General features: G+C 38.1%; 1 protein-coding gene across 2 annotated transcripts; it reads right to left on the reverse strand.

The window, feature by feature from the left end:
* Positions 1-1,162: 1,162 nt before the first annotated feature.
* On the reverse strand, positions 1,163-24,279 carry rbbp8l (retinoblastoma binding protein 8-like). 2 transcript variants are annotated; one of them, XM_084099359.1, is made up of 18 exons: positions 24,114-24,279; positions 23,859-24,035; positions 22,877-22,979; positions 12,340-12,454; positions 9,778-9,882; positions 8,333-8,375; positions 8,146-8,241; positions 7,959-8,071; positions 7,038-7,113; positions 6,661-6,845; positions 6,066-6,118; positions 5,873-5,943; positions 4,267-4,966; positions 2,690-2,819; positions 2,583-2,617; positions 2,369-2,465; positions 2,199-2,286; positions 1,163-2,087 (listed from the first exon to the last, which is right to left on the reverse strand). In XM_084099359.1, exons 5-17 carry the CDS (start codon positions 9,842-9,844, stop codon positions 2,201-2,203), a joined length of 1,752 nt encoding a protein of 583 aa, XP_083955485.1. In that variant the 5' UTR covers positions 9,845-9,882; positions 12,340-12,454; positions 22,877-22,979; positions 23,859-24,035; positions 24,114-24,279; the 3' UTR covers positions 1,163-2,087; positions 2,199-2,200. The 2 variants fall into 2 exon arrangements, with proteins under 2 accessions (XP_083955485.1, XP_083955486.1); XM_084099360.1 differs by lacking the exons at positions 22,877-22,979; positions 23,859-24,035; positions 24,114-24,279 and adding an exon at positions 9,057-9,106 and having other exon boundaries at positions 12,340-12,476.
* Between the last annotated feature and the right edge of the window lie 992 nt (positions 24,280-25,271).

Genomic DNA, 25,271 nt, shown 5'->3' on the forward strand with positions numbered 1-25,271 from the left:
GTGTGTTGCAAAAAAAGTTGTTCAAAATCCTTTTGTAATGTCACTGACAAAAACACCCTCAGTAAACAGTGTTCATTCGGCCAAATATCATTTAAATTCAGGCAGAAATAATACATTTTATGTGATATATATATATATATATATATATATATATATATATAATGTATGGCGCTTTATTTATATCTTTATTCTTTATATATATATATATATATATATATATTTATAAAAATGTATTTATATAAAATGTATGGCGCTTTATATATTTATTCTTTATATATATAAATATATGTAAAGTATAAAGATATAAATAAAGCGCCATACATTTTATACATATATAATGTAATATGAATATGTGTGTGTGTGTGTGTGAGACAGAACAGATGTGTAAAATAAATAAATAAAAAAATACGTGTGTGTATGTCTGTGTGTTTAAAAAAAATTATAACGTGGCCAGATTTAGACCATGTTTGCTTGTCAGATCTGTGTGAATCTATTAGTACACAAACATAGATAGAGAGATGTATTATTGGATTGGAAATAGAAACAGTTGGTCTGGCCTTGCAGTTACATAATGACTTTGAAAAACAGTGAGCCTCTAATAATCCCCTATCAGATGGTGGGATTAAACACACTCTTCTTTTGAAATAGACCAAGAAAGAGAGACATGAAAACAAGGGAATACATAAATCTACCTATTCTGTAATAATAAATACTAACATGCACTGAAGTCAAAATACTTTGTCTTATAGGTCCAAAAAATCCTAAATATGCAAATACTCCTAAAAGAAAGAGTAAATCGGGACATTCCTTGGTTAAGTATTAACCAAGGAATGTGCATAGATCAAATTTACAAATAAATCATTCATATTCAAATTTAAAAACAGAAATTTCACAGGATTTTTACCTTTGTAATTATACTCCTTTCAGTAAAGTAAACAAGCTAAATGTTGTGGTAATGGGTGAGAGTGAAAATTATAAATTGTTCCGATGACGCAAAGCAAGCATGTTCTTCACGGTGAAACGATTTACCCTCTTCCTGCAGCACTGTAGGTGTTTCCCACATCCAAAACCGTTTATAGCATGATAGTTCGCAAGGTATGACCACAGGCATTGATAAAAAAAAAAAGAAGAAAAAAAAAAATATATGTCTATGGAAACCTTGGTAAGCCATCAAAATACCTTTATTTATGTGTCCATTTTTTAACAACAAAGTGTAGCATAACTAATATCTCCAAAATAGTTTTACCTCAGATAAAAGCAAAAGGTATAAGACTAGCTTAAAGTAATGGTACAGAAAGTTTTAAAAAAAAAGTAGACTTTGTTCTTCACAGTTTTACCTTCCTCCTTTCACACTCTGAAAGCTTTTACAGCTGCAAGTGGAAAATTCACTATTACAAAATATATGCTTGACATCTCAAAAAAAAAAAAAAAACACACCAAAAAGGGGAAGCCGAGGGTTTTTCATTTTGTCACATCTACAAGAAGCAGGCCATGGTGCTCAGACAGAGACAAAAATAGATGAGATGTGACAGCTCTCGCACGGAAGAGAGAATGAACACAAACTGAGGGTAGGCTTGAGAATTGTAACAACACAAGAAAGCAAGCAATTATATGTACATTATTACTAACTCATGGTATAAATGAAGAAAGAGGAAGAGGAAACCGGCAAAATAAAAAGAAAACAATCTAGCTGATAAGTTTATTGACAGCCCCCTTGACAGCTGGCTTCCTGTTGTAGTGCAGCGAAAGATTACTGGATAATCTGCCCATTGAAGGAACATATTCTGTATTTGTGAGCTGAAGGTTTGCGGCTTATATACACAAACTATTTGCACACAAAAATAATTGAACTTGTTCAAATAATTGAATTCAATCACACACAATTGAATTGCTGTGTGCACTGCAGTATGCATTCTGTTTGACACATGAGAATTATGTTGATAGATGTCCAGTTAAAGTCTAGAGTTGGTTTTTCTGGGAAACTAAAGTGAACACCAGTGATTTGGACTTGGTGGCTGGTGATGAAGGGTGAAATAAAATGGCTGGCTTAATAACCACAGTAAATTAATTGTAGTAGAATCCATTTCCTGTAAAAAAAAAAAATGAAAAGAAAATGATTATATGAAGCAAACTGTCAGTGTTCATGGATATACTAAGGACAGACAATTGACATAAACATGGCAAAAATAAAAAGAGACCTTCATCCTTGATCTGGGGCGGCATGGTTTCCTTGAGGTCCTCTGCTCAGCCGTATTTTCTTCTCCTTTAGCGAGCGCAGGAAAATAGCTAAGACGGAACAATGAGTCAAAAGTGAAATTTCAGAAGATGCTTAACGCATTTACTGAATTAATAAAAGATGACTTCTCACCATCAGTATCCTGCCCAGGTCTTTTTCTGCCTGTTTCATGGTGGTTGTTGTTCTCCTTCTCCTCTTGCTCCATTGGTCTGCTCCCAAGATCAGTGATCTTCAAAAAAGATCAGTCACCACAAAAAAAGTCACAACTGATCTCATAATATGAGAAAACCTAAAGTAAAGCTGCATGCAATATAATGACATAACATTAATTCAATGCTGAGATTACCTGTCCTCCAGCTTTAAGCGGCTCCATAACCACAACTGGAAGGCAAAACAGATCGATTAAACACAGTCGGATTAAACTTAAACGGACCAATGAGAGTGAAGCTTTACCTGGTTGGAGGGAAAGGGTTGATGACGGGATTTTCTTGTTCTCTGAGCTGAAAGCAGTTTCAGTGGCTTGAGATGTTTCACCTTGCTTTACCTCTTCCTGTTCTTTACATCTTTCTTGACCTTCCTCCTGCTGTGTAAACATCACAGTCAGTTTTATTTTTATACTCATTAACACAGACATATATGGACACCTAGCCTAGAAATCTAGACGCACCCTAGCGGCAGCAAAATGTATTTTGCAGCCAGGGTAGTCTAGCAACTCTCCATTGACTTTCGAGCTGCAAAAACCTAAATTGGGTCAGGCCAATCACGTCGTGTATAGAGTAGGCGGGGCTTAACATAATGACGACAGAGTTGCAACGGTTCCTGCTACTTGAAAACAGAGAATGGCGGCTGCTGCTGGAGAACAGTCTTTCGAATCGGCTTTGGCTGCGACTCTGGAGGACTTGGAGTTAAGTTTTTCTTTGAGAAAAGAGCAAAGAACGGCACTTAAGTCATTCTTTAAAAAAGGAAGATGTGTTCGTAGTTTTGCCGGCCAGATTCAAAAGTTGAATCTATCAACTAACATTAGCTCGGCTGTTGGGAAAACGCTCTGGTTGGTTGAAGCGCTGTCCTATTGCGTGCAGAGGGAATTTGAAAGACAGCCGGTTATCCCGCCTCTCGAATTGAGCCGTGTCTATGGTGAGGTGCCAGACCTAACATCTTGATGTAGGTCTGGCTTGGCAGGCTAATGGACACCTGCACATGACATAAAAAAAAAAAAAAAAAAATCATGGTCACAAATTACGAATTTGGTCCCAAAAATAATTAATTTGTTCATTTTAGGCAAATTAAACTTTAGCCATGCTAAACTAAAACATCATGGCTACAAATCAGCACAAAATGGACATGTTTGAATTAAAATGAGGGAACAAATGAATAAAATGTGGCCTCTAATTTTTAATTTGTGGTTGTATACATTTTTTTTCTATATTTCATGTGCAGGGCTCCATGAACAAGCACAGCACAGAGAAATGTTAGTTACTGTATATAACACAACTGTTAAAAGAGTTTTATAAACAGAAAGTTAATACTGAGTAACTGACATTTTAGAAATTTAGTTTATTTGTTCTAAATAGTTCTAAACCAAGCCAAAGCAGAAGTAACCTTTTCATGTTACCGAGCAGGGACCACTAGTCGTGCATGGTCCTATATATGCCCCTTCCTCAAGGCTTGATACATAATTGCCATCTTGTTCTAGCTAATCGAAGCAGCTTTTCTTAACCAGTTAGCACTGTGCTAAGCTGTCAGGCTACGGTGTTAGCTTGCTTCCAGAAAGAAAACTGACGACCCAAAGAAAGAGAAATGTTTCATTTGTTGTGATATTGTGGTTTAGCTGAGCTAACTGGGCAATGCTGTTAGCTTGCAAACCGAAGACAGAAACTGTAAAAAGAAAAAAAGAAACGTTGAACTTCACAATCTTTAGCTTTGGTAATATAATGTGATGTGCAATTTATAATTATGTTTGTTCAAGTATACGGGCTCAGCCAATGGAATGGCTTTATTGAGGAGGTTTTTATGCATCATTTGAAGTCTACCTGTGTATTAATATCTGACGTCTGCTGGTCACTTTGAGGGCTCGATGGACATTGAGACGACGATGAAAGTGTAGCAGGTGGTGAGGAAGACAGAGACGAAGATGCGTCGCTCTGTGAGTGCGTTTTCTCTTGGCTTTTTGAGCGTCCTGACTCGGACAGGTCCAGCGGCGCTTCCTCTTCCTCCGCTCTTAAATTCTCGCCAAAAATCCTCTCTGACTGCGCGGCAAAGGCTCTCCACTGGGGCGGCGCTATACTTCTGTCCTTTTCTGGGACTTCTGTCACTTTCTTTTCTCTACTCTCTACATGTTCTGGGAGGTTTCTGCGGGACCAGGGCCGCAGGCCGCCAGGAGTTGAGCCGTGCGAGCGAGACTGGAGAGCGCTGCTTGGTGGGACCAGTTTAGGGAAACGTAGTATGCTTGAGCTTAAAAATGGGCTCTGGCTCGAATTACCCGCTATCCCACTACTAACACCAGAGCCGGCCGCTTCTACTGTTACCCAGTCAGTGGATTCAGAGAGTGGCCATGGGATAGACAGGCCGCCGGTCTTGATCGGAAGCGGCCGGTAGGGGACGGGGGTGTGGATATGTTGCCGGCTGCTACGTTCCTCAGAGGCAGCAGAAGAAAAAATAGGATTGTTCTTCAGTAGTCTATGAGGAGACAAAGGGGAATGTCGGTGCTCCACCGAGTCCACGCTGGCAGGTCTGTGGACACATGAGGAGAAGCATTAAAGGGATACTCCATTTTTTTGGAAATAGGCTCATTTTACAACTCCCCCAGAGTTAAACAGTTGAGTTTTACCGTTTTCGAATCCATTCAGCCGAACTCCGGGTCTGGCGGTACCATTTTTAGCATAGCTTAGCATAGATCATTGAATCGGACAGGACCATTAGCATCTCTCTCAAAAAAATGACCAAAGAGTTTCGATATTTTTCCTATTTAAAACTTGACTCCTCTGTAGTTACATCGTGTACTAAGACCGACAGAAATTGAAAAATTGCGATTTTCTAGACTGATATGGCTAGGAACTATACTATATATTCCTGCGTAATAATCAAGAAACTGAGTCCAGCAGGCGTAATGATATGACGCAGCGCCTGAAAATAGTCCCCAGCTCGGTAACTTCCAACGTGACCGGGACTAAGTTTGTCTAACCTATTAGACCTATTTTCAGGCGCTGCGTCATATCATTACGTACATATCATTAATTTCTTGATTATTATGCAGGAATGAGAGTATAGTTCCTAGCCATATCAGTCTAGAAAATCGCAACTTTTCATTTTCCGTCGGTCTTAGTACACGATGTAACTACAGAAGAGTCAAGTTTTAAATAGGAAAAATATCGAAACTCTTTGTTCATTTTTTTGAGAGAGATGCTAATGGTCCTGTCCGATTCAATGATCTATGCTAAGCTATGCTAAAAGTGGTACCGCCAGACCCGGAGTTCGGCTGAATGGATTCGAAAACGGTAAAACTCAACTGTTTAACTCTGGGGGAGTTGTAAAATGAGCCTATTTCCAAAAAAAGTGGAGTATCCCTTTAAGATGGGACCCCCACAATCTTTTGTCTGTTTCCAGTGTCAACGCGTCGGTTTCGTCTGCCTGTCTCACCTCCTTTCAGTGCCGTGTTCATTCCCCCATCTCACAGGGCTTGAGGTGGGCAACATGGTCTTATTAGATTCCTGAGAGAAACACACATTTCAGCAACCAACGAGACACAAGGGAACAGAAAGAACAAGATTTTTGATGAAACAACCAACTCGAAACCGCAAAAACAGTATTTGAAGAACAAATTATTGCTTACAAATGAAAACGCCTTGCCCCAGCTTTGCATTAATCTGTGTTCAGATGAATTTTCTGTTTAGAAAAAGGATATTACAGATGTTTTTGTCAGTACAGTTGGGAACATGCAAAGAATGTTTGCCAGTACCAGGCAAACTTCCTACACTGTATATACAGTCAAACCAAAATGTATTCAGACACCTTCAACATTTCTGACATTATCACAGTTTATTCACTATAGTTTAGAAAATGGTAATCAAATATGACAAGAACTCAGAGTTATCAAATCAGATGATATTTCACTGGTTTAGTCTCACAAATGAATTAGGTTGAATAGCTGTCAGCTGTTAAATTTAAGTACACAATTAGATAATACCAATTTAGGTCAACCAATTATCAGCAATGCTTAATTTTGTTCAGTCTGTGGTGTAAAAAGGTCCCATTAGAAATTAAAGAAAAAAAAAAACACTTAAGCAAAACATGGTCAGGTCAAAGTGTCTGAATAATTTTTGGTCCCAAAGAGACTAAGAACAGTAATGTTTCCAAACTTTTGACCGGTACTGTATAGTATATAGCATTGGTTTTCATATATGTCAAAAATGTCTACTATAACTTACCCTGACTGTCAGTCGGGCTGTTGAGCGTCTCTTGTTTGACAGTCGCTGCAGGCACAGTGGCGTCCCCTGGTGGAGGTTTGGTGGACTTCAGCCCTGAGGTCAGTAGAGTCACAGCAGCCGCTGCTGTGTCAGGTGACATCTTGATCTCTGGGGTGATTGTGTCCTCTGGATGACCATTCTGCCGACTGAAAGGTAAAGGAGGAAGTTTGTATTTTCATGCATGACTATTATATGCAATACATGATCGCAAGGCAAAGTGACCATTTGGTGCAGACCGGAGTATGTTGGCCAGTGTTGCATAACCACCTGAACTTTCCCATGATAAACAACAGGAAATGCTTGCACACAAATGCCAAGGATGCATGCCAAGAACTCACTTCGATTGATCCCTCAAGTCCTTCAGCTCCTCTCTCAGTCTGTCATTTTCTTTCTTTAGAGCATTCATCTCACTCACTACAGCAGTGAACAAACAGGAATATCTTTAATATTCATATATTCCTCTGTGAAAAACTCCATAACAATAAAGTAAAAACTATAAAGGGGGACTGACCCATGAATGTTGTGGTTTTATAATATTTTAAACATTTTATCATGTTTGTTTGTCACATTTATACAGTCAAACCAAAAATTATTCAGACACCAGATATAATTTTTGATATTTTTTTTACTAGTGGGTGCAGGACACTATAGTTCATTTATGTGAGGATAGCAAAATAAAGTAAACTGTGACATATTATACCCAAAAATTATTCATACAGTGGACTACCAGTAAAATTTATAAAAATTTGGGACCAAAAATGATCCAGACACTTTGACCTGACCATGTTTTGCTTAAGTGTTTTTTCTTTCATTTCTAATGGGACCTTTTTACACCACAGACTGAACAATATTGCTTGGTAATTGGTTGACCTAAATTGGTATTATCTAATTGTGTACTTAAATTTAACAGCTGACAGCTATTCAACCTAATTCATTTGTGAGACTAAACCAGTGAAATATCATCTGATTTGATAACTCTGAGTTCTTGTCATATTTGATTACCATTTTCTAAACTATAGCGAATAAACTGTGATAATGTGAGAAATGTTGAAGGTGTCTGAATACATTTTGGTTTGACTGTATATACAGTTGGGCCCAAAAGTCTGACCTTTTGTGTAAAAGGAATTAACATGGTCAATGCAGTGTTATTTTAGTATTTTTTTTCTATATTTTCAGTTTTCATTTTAGTTAAACTTTTAATCATTTTAAGTCCTTCAACACTATTTCTTCTTCACTTAAAGGCTCTATTTATAGCTCACCCAGTAAAGAGATGTGCTGTAGACTCTGGAGCTGAGAGTTTTCATACTCCTGTTGTCTTTTTTTAGCCACGTCCTGAGTGACTGTACACCTATCACACAACCCAGCCCGCAACCTGAGGATTGACAAGACACGTCCAGTGTAGGCAGCGGTATGCGAGATTACATTTACGAATGAACTCTCACAAACCTGTTCTCCAGCTGTTTGATGTTCTCAGTGAGAATCCGCTGCTGTTCTCTCATCTGCTGGTTCCTGTTGAAAAGTTCTTCCATGCGCTTTGTATCGCTACAACACAACGCACATAAAACATTAATGACATGGACGTCAAATTGATGTCAGGCGATTTCAGCTTGAAATATATAGTATTCACACTCACATATTCTTTTTATTTGTCAGCTCCAGTACTTTCTCCTGCCACACTGTAGAGAGAGAGAAACATACATAGTGAATCTGGACAGCTGGAGTGTGAAGCGCTGGATGGCACAAAGGAAAGCAGTGGAGGCAGTTATGATTTTACAAGTGTTTAAATATCATGTTCAGGTCCTTTTTTTTTTTTTTTTTTTACACTTTTTAGGCATTAATGTGAATTCACCCCACCATTATTCATTAAACTATCTCCTTTTGTGTTAAAAAAAGTTAAAAAGAAGTGTCAATTTCATACTAAGCAATGTTGCAGATTAAAGAGTTTGCGAGCTCATAGCATGCATTGCAGAATGAATAAATTGTTGTTTATTGTTTCGATATTTTTTGCAGTTATTGTTGTGTTTTCGTTTGCTGTTGTGTTGCTCTCTATAAACTAATTGCGTTAATTACTTTTTATGGAAAGTAATGTTACGTTACTTTTGCGTGCCTTTTTCTCACCTGTTTTTTAACAACAACAAAAAATCTATTTTTGGCAAATGTAAAGACCCTATCAGACCAAAAGTGAAATGAACAAGCCTCAGGCTGAAGGAAATGCACATTCACGGCTGTACAGTAGATAGCGCAGCTCAAACAAACCAAAATAAGCTGTGCTGCTATTCTGGATTAAAGAAGAATAGGACACAGGAGAAGAAAGTTCAAAACTCTAAACAAATATGATGTAGTTCATTTTTGCTTACAAGTATGGTTGAAGTGGATCATCGAAGGTCAGCAGCAAAGACATTGGTTACTAAAGTGAGATTAAATACATAAAGTATATTTGTGTAATTGAACATATTTAATTATTGCAGGTTCGTGTAATAGTTTGCAGTCACATTTTTTATTAATTTTGAGGAACACTGGATCTGTTTTTATGCAAACGAGATGAGAAAATGCTCACATTAATGTAGAACTACAGTAAGCATCATGTTTATCAACGTCTCCTCACTTCCGATTTCTCTCAACATGGAGTAAGGAGAGGTGTCAGTCAATAAATGGGAAAACTAAGTAGCTTGCGTAACTTATTTGAACTCAGATATTTTGTTGTAAATTTAAATGTAATGCGCCCCAACACTGGATGCAGAAGTCACTGTCAAACTAAGAAGCTCTCTATTGGTCTATGAGGTGAATTTGAACACGAGCAAAATCTGCGTTGGGAACTTTTTCGCCCTCACACGAAACTCCCAATTGCGAAGATTCCTACTGAGAACTGTAAATGATGCCACACCTTATCTTTTTTTGGAGTGATGTAAAGATGTTTTTACTGTTGATTGTTGCTGTTAAGTAAGTTTGTGAAATGTGCATCTATATTAAACCGAGTTTTTGACCATATTTTGTGTCAGCAATACAGATATAGTCATGCATGCTTTGGTGGAATCTCAGTCAAGATTGTTCAAGACAAAAAAGGGAGGGCGGTCTTACTGTCTAACTCATGGTCATGGACCTCCCGCAGTTTCTGCAGGAGCTCAGAGAAGCTCTCCACAGCCATGCTGGTGTTCCTGCACACCTGCCACTTGACTCGTCTTCCTACGGATAGGGATAGGAAGGGAAAAATTTTTGAAAACTATAAACAAGAGGCAGATTTGTTGAATCAAATCTTGATTAGAGAACAATTGGTGCCAGTTCACATTCTGCCGTTGCCCTGGGTGAACTTTTGAATTTATACCAAGGCTATTAAAGGCTGGTCTTGCTAAACCGGTTTTGCAAGGTGAGCACTGTAGGCCTAACTTTATTTGTGTATGCATTTATGAGTGTGTGTAAATGAGAGAGTGAGAGAGTAAGAAATAAGGAGAGATGGCTTTTTCACAACATGTGTGTGTGCTAACACTTAAAAAACAAACAGGATCTGGACGTTTATTTATGACCCATGTAATGCGCCGAAGGGTTCAATTCGACACTTACTACACTAACATCTACATGTAACATTCACCTTATTTTTCTTGACCTGTGCTATCTACAAACATCCACTCGTTCGTCTCATAAATGACTGCTTCAAAAACCTTTACCAGAGCACTGAAACTAAACGATTCCTGACGACTGTCATGATTGACGTAAAAGCTTAGTCACATAGAATGATTGCAATGTGCTGAAATATGAATACATAATTGATATATTCACTACTGTTCAAAAGATTGGGGTCAGTACATAACCCATCAAAGTGACATTTATAATGTTGCAAAAGATTTCTATTTAAAATAAATGACGTTTTACTAAACTTTTTATTTTATTTATCAAAGAATCCATAAAAAAAGTATGGTTTCCACAAAAAGTATTTTGCTGCTCACAGCGGTTTTAAACACTTAGTTTAGGCTAGGCACTGTAAATGATGCCAGATACAAACATTTTCCTGCACTGTAAGTTTTAAGTACAATCAACTTGGAAGTTTAAGTCATTTCAACTTAAATGACATTAAACTGACTTAAGAGTTGAATCTTGTATAACTTAATAACTAATGAGTTAAAGCAATGTAAAAGCACACGTTGTCATAACTTATTGATCATATCATTTTTTACAGTGTAGGAGTGCATAACTTGTCTTAAAACTGATTGCAAACAAGCACATTTTCTGAGTGCAGGGTGTTTAATTTCGAATGCAAAGTGGGAAATGTGCAGCAAAGCTTCATATAAATTTCTAAATACATTATTATAGCTAATTACAGGTTTTCACCCCGTCTGCAAGACTTCTGCTTGCAGAGATACACAACCTGCTGCTGAGGGCACTTGAGAGGGTGTGGTTACACCCCCCCCTCCACCCTTCCCCCATACAATCGTTTTTGCATTTTGATCTGAGTGATTTTCGCCTGCTCCTTCACTCTCTCTACATGTCAGGATATGTTAGCTAACAGTTGTGAACGTTACAGCAGCGGGAGCAAGAGGGAACCTGTCTCTCAGATCTGCAAACCTCACATTTCACACACACATCTACACACACACATACACACGCTAATGTTTTAAACCCACTTCTTTGAGCTGACTTTGCAAATATGATTACTAAAATATTTTGCAAACACAAACAGGTGATAAAGATTAGATCTGAGCTCTGACTCTCAGTGCCCTTGACATTTTGGGGTCAGAGGTCATACATGGTGTCACTAAAAAGTGGCATATTACATATTACATGTAAATTGATCTAAAACATACAAAATCAGTCAGTTAGTCAGCAAGATGTGAAGGTGGATTCTGTGCAGGCCTGAGGCATAATGATAATATTATCAATGTACATTGTAATATTACAATGTACAATGATTGGTGGATCAGGTCTGGCATTACGCAATCACTGGCTATGATTTTGCTTGGTTTTTGTTTTTTTGGCATTTGATGGATGTTTGTGTTGTACATGCTTTACATGCTGAAGTCAACAGAGGAATATCAGTTTAAAATCACATGGTATATCACATGGAGAGAGAGAGAGATAGAGAGAAAGAGAGAGAGAGAGAGAGAGAGAGAGAGAGAGAGAGAGAGAGAGAGAGAGAGAGAGAGAGAGAGAGAGAGAGAGAGAGAGAGAGGAAGTTGCAAGCAAAATGTTTAACTTTGTGAACATGTACTGAGGTTATGATACAAAGTTAAACGACACATTTTTATTAGCATTCAATTATTACTTTTTAATAGCTTTGTTTATAAAAGATTCTCGTTTATCATAAAATACCTGTGATTATTAATATTCTCAATATTCCAGTTAATAGGAAACAGAAAAACACATGAAACAATAATGTTAATAAGAAAATTAGATAGATGCAGATGGAATTAAACGCAATACTATGACCAGATGAATTCATATCACTGATCAAATAAAGAAGAAATATTAAGTCACTCCACCCAACTGAAATAGCTTGAATGGGTGACTGTGTTTCATCTGGAAATATATGGGTGTGAAAATATGTGTTGCGTTATTGATGACTGATCACATCATGCAATAGCTAAATAAATATCTACCAAAAACACACCTGATCGATACAGTGTGTTCAGGAGAAATGAGTTCACTCACCCCGTGCCACCTTGTGGACGTGAATCACGTCACCTGCCAATCACGCGATGCTGTTGGCCTTCTCGTCACACCAGTGTCCTCTGGAGCCCCTCGGAGAGTTACATCGGATGGAAAACTATTGGGAATGAGAAAGACATACAGAGGAAAGGTAAAGAAGAGTTTCTAATACGCCCTGCGCTCCTCTCCTCCCGCTCCTCCCCACTGACGAGGAGAACAGGTTTGAGCAGTTCCTCGCGGCGGCACACAAACACCAGTTCTCCCCTGGATAAACCGGTCCTGCTGAAATCCCACTAAACCTGCCCGACCACAAAGAAAAAAAGAAAAAAAATCCTCAGAAGGATATAAAGAACCTTTAGACACACAAAGCCGCTTTATTCTGCTTTGATTTGCTCTTTCAATCTCAAGGAACCAGAGGCCTTTATTGCTGGGGCATGAAAACATTTATTGTGTTTATTTACTATGTACATTCACTGGTGTCTTTTTAAATCCTCATATTTTATGACAATAATTATCAAACTGAATGATCTGTATCAAGACGTCATATGTTGCTTTGCAAAACATTGAAGCAGCATTTGAGGTTCCTAAGATTCCTCCATACACTCTTTTTAAGGTGACTCAGATGTCCTACTGTGCACCTTTAGAAAGATTTTACTATAGTAGCTAGTGTAAAAACAATGATATTTGGAGTAAAAGCAAAGTAACCACACATTTAACCATGGTTTGACTACAGTAACGATATTAGGTACACCTGTTGAACTGCTCGTTAACACATACCTAATCAGCCAATCACATGGAAGCAATTCAATGCATTTAGATAGGTTGAGATGATCTGCTGAAGTTGAAACTAAGCAGATGGGGAAGAAAGGTGATTTAAGTGACTTTGAACGTGGCATGCCAGTTGGTGGCAGATAGGCTGGTCTGTATTTCAGAAAGTGCTGATCTAGTGGGATTTTCATGCACAACCATCTCAAGGCTTTGCAGAGAATGATCTGAGAAAGAGAAAATATCCAGTGAGTGGCAGTTCTGTGGGAGAATATGCCTGGTTGAAGCCAGAGGTCAGAGGAGAATGGGCAGACTGGTTCCAGCTGATAGAAAGGCAACAGTAACTCAAATAACCACTAGTTACAACCGAGGTCTGCAGAAGAGCATCTCTGAACACAACACATCAAACCTTGAAGCAGATGGGCTACAGCAGAAAACCACACCGGTGCCGCTCTTGTCAGCTATGAACAGGAAACTAAGGCTACAATTCACAATGACTCACCAAAATTGGACAATAGAAGATTGGAAAAACGTTGCCTGGTCTGAGTCTCGATTTCTGCTACAACATTTAGATGGTAAGGACAGAATTTGGCCTGAACAACATGAAAGCATGAATCCATCCTGCCTTGCATCAATGGTTCAGGCTAATGGTGGTGGTATAATGGTGTGATGATATTTTCTTGGCACACTTTGGGCCTCTTAGTACCAATTGAGGATCGTTTACGAGGCAAGAGAAAAGGAGACGGAAGTATAACGACCGAGATGAGAGAGGAAAAGAAGAAAAAAAATATATATTGGTCCGGTTCCCAAAATGCACTGCCATCCGGTCCTCCACCAGCTGGGTGAACCTCCCGAGCATCATAGAGGACGGCAGCAGGCTCCGGCCCACGGTGAATGGTGGCGACTCCTCCGCTCCCTCACAGATGGCAGCCGTCCCTCCAGAACCCAGGCGGCCAGCAACGAGTTAGTCCGTCCCCCCGGAAACTCACTCCAGCGCACCGCCTCGAGCATCCAAGGCAGCAGACTCTGCACAGCCATGCTCGACGGCACCGCGGATTCCCCACAGCGGCAAGGGCTCTATGACAGCGCGTTCCTCCCGGGTTTCGGCACCAACTTAGCAAGGTATGTTGATAAAGAAAGACGGAGGCGGGAACCAGCAAACGTTCACAACAATTTTAATATATCAAAATAAACTAAGCACAAAACTAAAGTTAAAGCGAACGCCCCTCACGGACGGCTGCCGCACACACTAAACATAACGTAAAATAGTCCAGGCCTGGGGCCTCATTTATAAAACTTTGCGTAGGATTTGCGTCAGAAGTGGCGTACAGATGAAACATAGGACGTGCGTACGCACAGAAATATTCGGATTTATAAAACCGTGTGCACGCACATCCTACGCAGTTTTCCCTTAATAAATCACAATCAATTCTAAATGTAGTGCAGCTTTTGCGGCTTCATGTCACGCACATAGTTGCCCATAAATAGTCCGTGAAACGCCCACAAGTTAATATTCATCGATTGCGAAATCATGGCAAACACAGAGAGGAAAACCAAGAAACGTAACTTCACTCAATGTGAAGTATAAATTATCGTTGGCGAGGTAGAAAAGAGGAGTAAAATGTTGTTTGGAGGGCACAGTGTGGGCATTACTAATGCCAAGAAGGCACTTGAGTGGCAAAAGGTTGCAGACACCGTTAATGCTGCAGCCTCACAACCTCGGACCGTGGCCGAAATAAAAAAGAAATGATCGGACATCGAAGTCGATGCAAAAAAGCGTCTAGCGCTCCATCGTCAGAGTGTGTCTGCCACGGGTGGGGGAAAGGGGACACCGGAGCTGACCCCGGCAATTATTGGGGAATCCCTATTAAGTGGAGTGGTGACTGAGGCGGAGGGGGACACTGATGCGCCAGATGCACCGGATGACATAACATGCCAATATTATTGCAGAACATATTTCACTTTTCTTTTTGCAAATTTGCATTTCTGTTGTAATCTTTGTTTGATTTTGTTTGTTTTACACTGCAGATCGATCAAACGGGTGTTCGTGTATGCTGTTAATTGTAAGACTTGCTTTGTGAAGTCTTCGTTATTTATGAGAGGCAGTATTGCCATTTCTTTTACACAACGGTCTACAGTTTCACACACTTTCACGTGTTTCTTCCATCTGCCGACGGTGTCGCCATTTCTCATTTCAACCGTTTTTGTGCGTACGCCTGGGTCAGAGTTTGCGTGAAGGACCGCACATTTTCCCATCAAGTTTGCTTTTTAAAAATACCAATTATTGCGTAGAGAGCGGCGTACGCCTTCTTTTGTGCGTACGCAACGTTTATAAATGAGGCCCCTGGTCCTCTCTCGTCCTTCACTGTTGTCGCTCCCCCTTTAATGCCTCCGAAACTCCTCCGTGAGATACAAGGCTGGTGCGGCGTGCAGGTGACGCTCATTATCAATCGCCTCACACCCTTCTCTCACAGCTCTCAGCCCCGCCCTGCTTGCCACAATGTTATTTGTAGTAAAACCATATTAACCACATTTTCATAATGGTTTTACTTGCGTAACTTTAGTTCAAGTATGCTATTTGTTCTAAAACCATAGTAATAATATAGAAAACCCAAGGTTAGACTGAAAGCATGATTAATTTGTGGAATGTAAACCATGCGGCAAAAACCTGTTTTACTACAGTACACAAAACCAATATAGGCCTATATATTTTAAGAAGGCATGAAATGAAAATTCAACTTATATATTTTGTAAATGCATGCTACTGACCTTATTTTTCATTTTAGTACCTCAACCTTCTCTCTGGTGACGCATGTTGGACTTCTCCAATCATTTAGTCTGCTTAAACCCACCCCTTTCTCACAATTGACTGTAAGCTCACATTTTGATCAACCTCCATCCAACCAACAACCCATCGATAGAACCCTGTCCTGTCCTACAGGTTATCAGATTACTGATATAATAAATCTATAGCACTCTCAGTTCCATCTACCCATGTTTAAACCCTCTAGTTTCCACAGATTTCCCAACCAAAATCAGTACAAAAAATGTATGCATACTCTATCTGGTGCTGCGCATAAGCTTCAAGGTAGAGACACACTTTATGTATCCTGGCAGATGCAATTAAAGTTAGGGCTCACAACTCTCAATACTCCACAACAAAGGGTCCGGAGTGTTGAGGCTGAAATAAACTTGGGTCTATAGGAGAATTAACAGACCAGGTCACCTTTATGCTTATTAAATATGATGGACCAGCAGGGCTCTGGTCCAGCATGAGCTATTCATTAATGCAGCAAGACAGATGCTGGTAATGTCTGTCCGTTGATTTCTGATTCCGCAGTAGACCAAGTCAGAGAGCTGTGAGTCTCCTCCTGAATGAGGACACATAGAGGACAGCAATAGAGTCATGTGCTGCTTATAGCACACTGTTTCACAATATACTAAACCAGCTCTATGTGCCATCTTCATAATAATAATAATGCATTTTATTTAAGGCACCTTTCAAATCACTCAAGGTCACCATACATCATGTAGCAGCAACAATAACAATATTAAAATAAGAGATAAGAGTAAATAACAATGGCAATAAAATAAAATAAACGATAAATAAGGGAAGAGCAACAATTACAAAAATGGTTCTATTTTATTTCATTTGGAGAATATAACAAACCATAACAACATAACTTAGAACAAATCATGTCTGTTTATGCCGGGATATGCAAATTACTATTTGATCACCTATATTAATGATTTATAGAGGGCCATAGAGAGCAACTAGGCCACAACAATCTTCAAAGCAAATCTAGCAAACTGGTTTCTCTGGGTTCATAGAACAACAAAATATGCTACAGTATATAAATGTAGTGCTCAGAGATGTGATTTGCTTTATGTCCACTGTGGGGTGTAACAGCGCAATGTTTTAAGTCTATTGGCCTATGGGATTTACCCAGGAGCCATTCATCATTATTCACATATGATAATGAATAAGGTTAGGGATTGCCTTTAAATATTGCCTTATATTGTAATAAGTCTGCAAAATTATTACAGCAAGTACAGCAAATTACTGGGTGTATAATTACTTGTCATGACTTGAAGTTGAGTTGTGTGTTTAAAAATGCACTGGCTTTTAAGTAAATAAATAGATGAATACCCTTTCCTGCTAATAACAAGTTTGTTAAAATACACAGGCACAGATGCTAGACATAGGACATACCCTTTTTTTTTTTGTAGCTACTAATAATAGTTAATCACTCTAATAATAGAGTGATGCCCCTTAAACGAAACAATTCAAATTTCTAAATTACTTTTAAATGACTGATTAATGGATGTCATTTACAATTTCAAAAGACTAAGTTTTTAACTTTTAAATTTGATTAATGACATGACAATCATTCAACAGTAAAATATGTAACTGGGGGGCCCTCATAGTAAGTGGGAGCTGTCCTGAGACCACTATCTTTATGATGACCCTGGGACAACAACTGCCTCAGCCAATCAAAGTTTATGATGTCATCATCGCAGAACACCTCTGCCAAGTGCCAACAAGCGCACAAGTTACAAGGTAAGACCAATGGCTTTTTACATTCTCCTATTAATTAACATCAGTCTTCTACTACGGCTGATGATGTTAAAATTCATATTTGTTTTTAGAATAGCATTTTTCCACCATCGAAGTATTAACGTTAACAGTAACATTAGCTTGCATTGGCGAGTTAATTGGCAGTTGCCAGCCAAAATTGATCAGCATCGCTGACGTTCTGGCCCAAAAAAAAAAAGACAAAAAAGATGAAAATAATGTTTAGATGTTTATTTTTTTTATAGTGTGCCTAACTAAAAAAAAAACAAAAAAAACAAAAAAAACTAAACCCTGGCCTTTTGCGAGCTCATTTTCTGTCACAGAAAAGTTTCCTAAAATCTCTACAAGTATGTTAGCATTTGCGCGTCGCAGTGACCATTCGGCTCGGTCAGACAGTACAGCGCGATTCACTGCGAGATCCAGGGAGAGACATTTGAATTAGCTGATTTATTCTATAACATGATGTTGCCCTCAGACCAGTAAGTTAATGCTTCTGTATTTAGGCTAAAGGACACCAAGTGGCAATAAGAACACACAATGGAAGGGATGATTTTTACTTTAATCGTGTTTTATTTTTAACATGTTTTCAAATCTAACACAATGTACACCTTGCTGGCGGCTGGGGGAGAGGCTGCTTCTTTGTAAGCTACAAGAGAAGCAACTTCTCACAGCATGTTGTTATAAACATACATTTGCAATGTTATCAGATTGGCATTTTACATTTTATTGATTTGACAATAAAACATTTTATTTTTATTGATTTATTGACAATTCTATTGTTCATGAAAACCCACTGTGCTTGCAAAATGTGTCATCTATTAATTATTCTTCATCTTTGTAGATGTTAAGGCATTAAGGTCTCCAAAATAAAAGGCCAAAGTTCACAATAGGAAGTGTGGGGCCATATAATATACAAGTGGAAAGTTTTAAACTTTAATGGAGGACAACTAGGTTTCTGACGAGGTAACTTAATATCCTTATAGTAAGCTATGTAAATTCTTACACTTACCCTTCCACCAAAACAAACAACCATGGCCTTCAAATTTGTTTTGAAGTTCTGCATGTGCTTCACAAAGACATTTCTTTGTTAGTCAGATGCTGAAAAACACTGAAATACATATAAACAAACTGGGAAATGAACCCCAGAATGCATAAAAATAAATAACATGCTTTGTGTGTTGGCTCTTGTCTAGCACCAAAACAGTATATATAATTGATTTGAAGCATTTTTATTTCTTCAACTCTGTTAAAAAGGAACATATGTTATACCTCTACCTTAAATCAGGATCGCCCAGGTGTTGTGCATGTAAATTCTCATGTGGATTCTATTTTATTTCTGTCTTTATACAAAAATCTGCCAAATCACCACTTCCAAATGTTTCTATTTTATGTAACAATGTGTCTTAGACACCACAAAACCCATGAAAGTTAACAAATCTGAGTAAAATGTTATGCTAGCATCTTAAGTATGTTAAGATTAACATATTACAACATTCAAGGCAAAATACAAAAAAACTATTTTTATTACATGCTCAAATTATTAATAAAAAAGATTGACACCACGATGAGCTTTATCTCACCTAAGTTTTTTCATGTCGCTGAGTATCACAGAGAGTGGCAGTGCCAAGCAGTTGCTCAACACTGGTGGTATTTATTGTTTTGTTTACTATAGTGATATCAGTTATCTAAAGGGTTAAAATCTACTATAAGGGCCAAATTATGTAAAATGGCAGTACCTACCCTTTATTAACACTGTTGTCTCACTGAGTCATTTTACAGCTGATCGATTTCTAACCAACTGCCTCACAACTCGCACTATTTACAGTATACAGACTCACTCTTGCACAGTCATGCTCACATGACTAGAGTACTCGTCTCTGTAGATTAGCTTTGACTGACATGGGTATGAGTAGATGATGACCAAAGTATTTATTAAAAAATGAACTGTTGGAGTTGGATGTTAGTGGTGATTGTGATTTTGTTGATTACAGTGCATTTGCAGCTTCAAGGGGAGTGAAAGGAGAGCGGGACATTAAAACCACAAAACACAATTTGCAAACCGCAGTAAGTTCATTTCTATTACCCAGCGTAAATCACTGCAGGCATGTGTCAACCAATTGAATTTAAACCTATTATCATATATAATCTACCCTTGTACATTGATATATTAAAGCGCCAATACTTGTCTGATTATGTATTTAGTGACAAATATCTTTTTTGTGACAACATCATGTTACAGAATAAATCAGTGATGACTTGAGGTCAAAATATTAATATGATGGTCTGAGGACAACATCATGTAACAGAATAAATCAGTGTCCATAAAATAATAAATTAATTATTATTTTACCAAAAATTATATAAATCCATAAATCATAAATCTAAAAACAAATATGAATTTTAACATCATCAGCCGTAGTAGAAGACTGATGTTAATTAATAGGAGAATGTAAAAAGCCGTTGGTCTTACCTTATAACTTGTGCGCTTGTTGGCACTTGGCAGAGGTGTTCTGCGATGATGACATCATAAACGTTGATTGGCTGAGGCAGTTGTCCTGAGATAGTGGTCTCAGGACAGCTCCCCACACACACACACAGGCCTGGGATTCCATAGGATCACTCCAGCACGACCATCAATGTCTCGAGCCAGATAAGACTTCAAAGAATGAGACAGATTTACAAGACATGGTGAATCTCCCTTTAAAAAATACTGCTGCATAAATGTTTATGTAACTCAAAAGACACCCAACACTGCAGAAACAAGCTCAGTCATCATAAAATGGCAACTCGCAGGAAAGAACAATGGGCTACCGTAGTGTTTTGCGAACAAAGCAACAATAGGATCCAAACTTCTCAGCCCACTAGTGAAAATGATTATATTTTACATCATACAAATGTAATTAAAAACTTTACTATTATCAGCGTATTTGAGTGAAGTAAATCTTAATATTAGTACAAAAAATATACGTAATATATACTATTAATGAAGTAAAATTAGGTTCATCTTCATTTTGTTTTTATGATAATAGCACTCGAGCTACATTAACTATTTTATTAGTGAATAAGAAATTGTGCATACTCTGAAACACTTTCTGCTCCTTTTACATCACAATGTTTCTTTGTTTTCAAATCCCAAAGCTTAGATTATTTTCTTTATTTGATTCTGAATCACAGATTTTCCATGTGGTCTGACTTTTATTTACAGAAGTTGATTTTCTTTAAGTGAATAAAAAAATAGATTTTTTTGAAAACCCAGTGCAAATTCTTTCTTTAAATCACAGTGCAAGTGATAAAACAAACTGAATCAGCATTTCTTGCAAGAGGAGTCATCGTGTTGTGGCTGTACCTTCGCAGTTTTAACGCAATTCTGTAGTCAGTCACTAGAGGGCGCTGTGTAATTGACCTCTACAGTAATTCACCTGTACATGCTGGTCTACCAAAACAAATGGCCAATCTATACTCAAAATTAATGTGTCTTAACATTTTTATCACGTATTGCGGAGATGCTGGGTATAAACAAACACACTCACACACACATAAATGATTTCCCATTGGAAGCTGGGATGTTGTTTCTGCTCTTAAACTACTTTTGATAATCTCAACAGTATGTCTTTAAACCTGCCAGTACAGGAGGGATGGAAACCAGGACCGTTGCCGTTTAACAGCATATGGCATATCCAGATCGCTCTGTTCCGCTACGGAGCAAAGGAATGGATGTGTCTTGATCATTTGTCTGTAGTGTTGCCAGAAAACAACATGATGGAGCAGTCAGTCAGTCCAAAACCCGATACCGTCCAAGCCCACCCAGAGACTCCACTTACAGTGACATCAAACAAGAACGAGAGAGGAAGGGGAGAGCGAAAGAAAGATACAGGACCGGGGTCGGGAACAGGGGAGCTTTGGTTTCCAATCCCCAAAGAATACTGTAATCTTAACACAGAGATTCACAAGTCACCATTTCTTCGTTTCTAATGATGGAAAATTACTGTAGCATAAATAGATATATTTCACGTTATGTGTAAATGTAAGCCCATATCCTAAATCATTAGAACTTTTGTTTGGACATGCCATAGATTTAAAATCTTTTAATCTGTCACACGCTTGAGCAAAATTCAGTGTGTTTTCCAGGTCACAGGTGACCTCACCGATCCAGACGGTCTGTGTTTGCCCTTCAGAGGCTGCGCTTGAGTATCATGTGCTGGTGGCTGTGTGGAAGCCATAATGACATAAAATAGTGTAAACCAGAAATATCTAGTGCAAAACATGTGCTAAGCTCTTAGAAAATGTAAGCTTTGTATTTCTTTTGGTTTCATATGGTTTTAAATGACTTTTATACCACTTTCGAGAAAAGTTTCAATTTAATTAATTTTGGTTTTGAAGTAATAACATATATCCTCACACATTGAATACATGTCAGTGTACACATCTAAATCATTATTTTCAAAAATGTTTTTATTATTGTTGAAGATAAAAAGTATTATTTATAAATATCATGAATTATTAATTCATGGAGTCGCACCAGATGACATCTTAAATCCTGAATACATGTAAGTGTACACATCTTAATAATTATTTCCAAAAATGTTTTAAAATATATTTTAAGCATTTTTTCTTTCTTTTTTTACTAATATCACAAATGATGAATTCATGAATAACACATTTCTGTGGAGTTGGACCAATGGACCATTTCTATTGCATTTCCCCCTGCTTTTTTTGATATATGTCAGGACTTTGTTTCAGCAGACAAAAGTTTTATAAATATTAATTAACAATGAAATATTTCTAAGAAATCACATTTCAGCCCACTTAATTCCATTCTTTCACTGAAGCTTTTTTCCTCATTATGATATCAAGATAGTATCACCCTGGCATTTTTTTACTTTATCTTGATTTAATATTAAAAATTTAATTAATTAAAATAATAATAAATATATGTTAATCACAGACTGCATTTTCTATGCATTTCTAATGTATTTTTAAATAAATTAACAGGTTGACATGTCAAAAAAAATTGTATCATGTCATTGACCCATAAATGTTTGCCCAACTTGTCAAGCATTGGTACCCAAACCCCACTGAACATAATGAAGTGACTACATTTTAACAGTCACACCCTGTAGGCAAATACTGAAGCGGTCTAAATGACTACAGGCTGTAGAGAGAGAGAATGCTGAAGTGTGGCAGGTGTATATAACTTACGCTATGTAAGATGAGCGCCCACGTGCACATGCACACACTCATTCCGGTTTAGAGGTGGGGGGAAGCTGGTGGGTCTCTTTTCACGGAACTGACACAGGAAGTTCTGTGGCACAGAGAGGAAGTTGATTAAAACAAAACAAAAAAACACCCCCTCCTGATTCCTGTGTCCATCTCCACCCCATAGACCACTAGACACGTCATCTCTCAGTGTGCGTGCATCAGAAACAGAAACAGAACATTAAGACATTTGTATGCTTACGTAAAAAGAATAATTCACCCAAATGCTATTCTTCCTTCCATGGAACAAAAAAGAGATTTTATGTCCAAGTTTCAAAGTCAAAGATAAAGGAACTGTAGAAAAATGATTTTCAAATATAATACCACAACAGGTAATGTGAAACATGCCCAGGACCATTTCAGGACATTAAAGAATGGCAAGAGAGGTTTAGAGCTCCACCTTAATCCATAAATAACCGACTGTCCATATCCATCTTCATCTGGACTAATAGGGATGACGAGAGATGGTCTGATGAGCACAGAAAGGTAGACTGAGAAAGAGGGAGGTTCAGATTTACATCCATCACAGCGTATTTTCAGCTCTCCTGTAGGAGCACTAGATGGAGTGGTGAGGGGAGGCTGAGCAGAGGGCAGCGTGTGACCTTTGACCCCAGAACCTCTTCAATATAAACTTTATTAGCTTGCTGCAAAATGTGTGTGTTTGAATCTGTTGAGGCTTGTCTTGGTTCCTCCTGCGATTGAACTCTTGAAACAAACTGATTCACTCACTGGCTAAAACCCCCTTACACATTGAGGATTTATACAGATGTCTATGAATATGATTCATCACATGCACAAAAATGCATAAGAACATGTAGACGTTGTAAAGACTAATGAAGGGAAATCAACAAACATAACACATACCCATCAGTGAAAGCTCATAAGATTTGATTAGTGCTCAAGAATGCGGCGTCCCATATCTCACCCGGCTAACCCTCATCTGGCCCCATTGGTTGTCAGCATGGCCATTCATCCTCAGCCCAGCCAATCGGATGCGGTGCCAGTGCAGCCCTCTGCCAATCACAGCTCAGGAAGCCTTGACAGTGAGGGAGATGCTCATATGTGTTTATGGCCTCCTGCCTCTATGACAGAACACAGAACCCTTCAGAGAAAAATAAAGCAATTAGCCAATTACACCACACAGGCCTATTAAAAACCAAACATCCCAGTGTTTTCTTACCCTTTGTACACAGCGATAAGACGGAGCGAACGCATCATGTCCCATGGAGAGAGGGAAAAGTGATGCTTATGAAAAGAGCGGTAGGGAAGATTAGACGTATTTGCAGGGAGTCTCTCTTTATTTGAGAGAAGACAAATGAACTGAACTCTCAGTAACTCTTCGACTCCTGAGAAAGAGATGTGAAAAATTAAGTGGAAAAACCAGTGCAGGAGAAACTGCTGTATCTGGATTATTAATCTAAAACCAATATAAAGCACTGTTTATCTAGGGACACGCTGATCCATCACATTACCTCACCGAATTCCCTCGAAATACTGTTCAATAGAGCCTAAAATAAAACAAAACACTGTCCAAAAAATCTTCTGAAAAAATAAACCTTCTTGTACCAATGTACCAATCACAAATATATCAAATACACAGCTAGTTTGAGGTCATTTTTTGGTAATTTGCATATTTTTCTCATATTCAGCTCTGACTTCAGACTGTAGAAATGGAGACAGACTGTCCTATTTATGTTCTCAGTGCCTCGTTGACCTGACATACTGCTGTGATGGATTCATGCATGACTGTATTGGCTACATAATGCTGTTTTGCTAATTCAGAGTCTGCATTGGTCATTTCATGATATCCAGATCTTCTTTTGGACAAAGGTTTCTAAAACCTCAGTGAGACTTCTTGGAAAATATAGATAACATATCATATTGATATTAAACTGATCCAAATTGTTATAAAATGCTCTTACGTGCATGTACATGTTTTATGACAGCCTCTGGAGGAAGCAGCTGCAATGCAGTTGTGCACTTATTTCCTGATTTTAGAAAAAAAGAAGACAAAAAAAGCACTTGCAGTAATAATTTTAGCAATTGCCACTTTAAGTGACATCTCACAGCAAATTGTTAATAATAGCATTGTGCTGGTTCCTTTAAAAAAAAGAAAGAGAGAGACTATATTAGTCATGTGTGTCTAGAATGTACTTCATGTAAAATAATTTGAATGTGATTGCTTGGTATTTTAACCTGCATAGAAATGCATAAGATGGGCAGGAGATGCCAGGCTGTATATTATTACAACAAAAAAATTAAACAAAAAGAATGTCAAAAAAATTTCCCTCGTCACCTCCAGAGTACACACAGTCGTGTGGAAAAACAAACTACACAG

The sequence above is a fragment of the Abramis brama genome, assembly GCF_963993115.1.
Source record: "Abramis brama genome assembly, chromosome: 22".
NCBI classification, from domain to species: domain Eukaryota; kingdom Metazoa; phylum Chordata; class Actinopteri; order Cypriniformes; family Leuciscidae; genus Abramis; species Abramis brama.

What these genes read in the sequence shown, in the direction of transcription:
- rbbp8l (XM_084099359.1), bottom strand. Translation starts at nt 9,844, where the DNA reads ATGGCTGTGGAGAGCTTCTCTGAGCTCCTGCAGAAACTGCGGGAGGTC. An exon ending in CGTCAGATATTAATACACAG is followed by an intron (nt 2,820 to 4,266) that starts GTAGACTTCAAA and finishes ATGTTTACACAG; the next exon opens with CAGGAGGAAGGTCAAGAAAG. An exon ending in CGCTTAAAGCTGGAGGACAG is followed by an intron (nt 2,466 to 2,582) that starts GTAATCTCAGCA and finishes TCTTTTTTGAAG; the next exon opens with ATCACTGATCTTGGGAGCAG.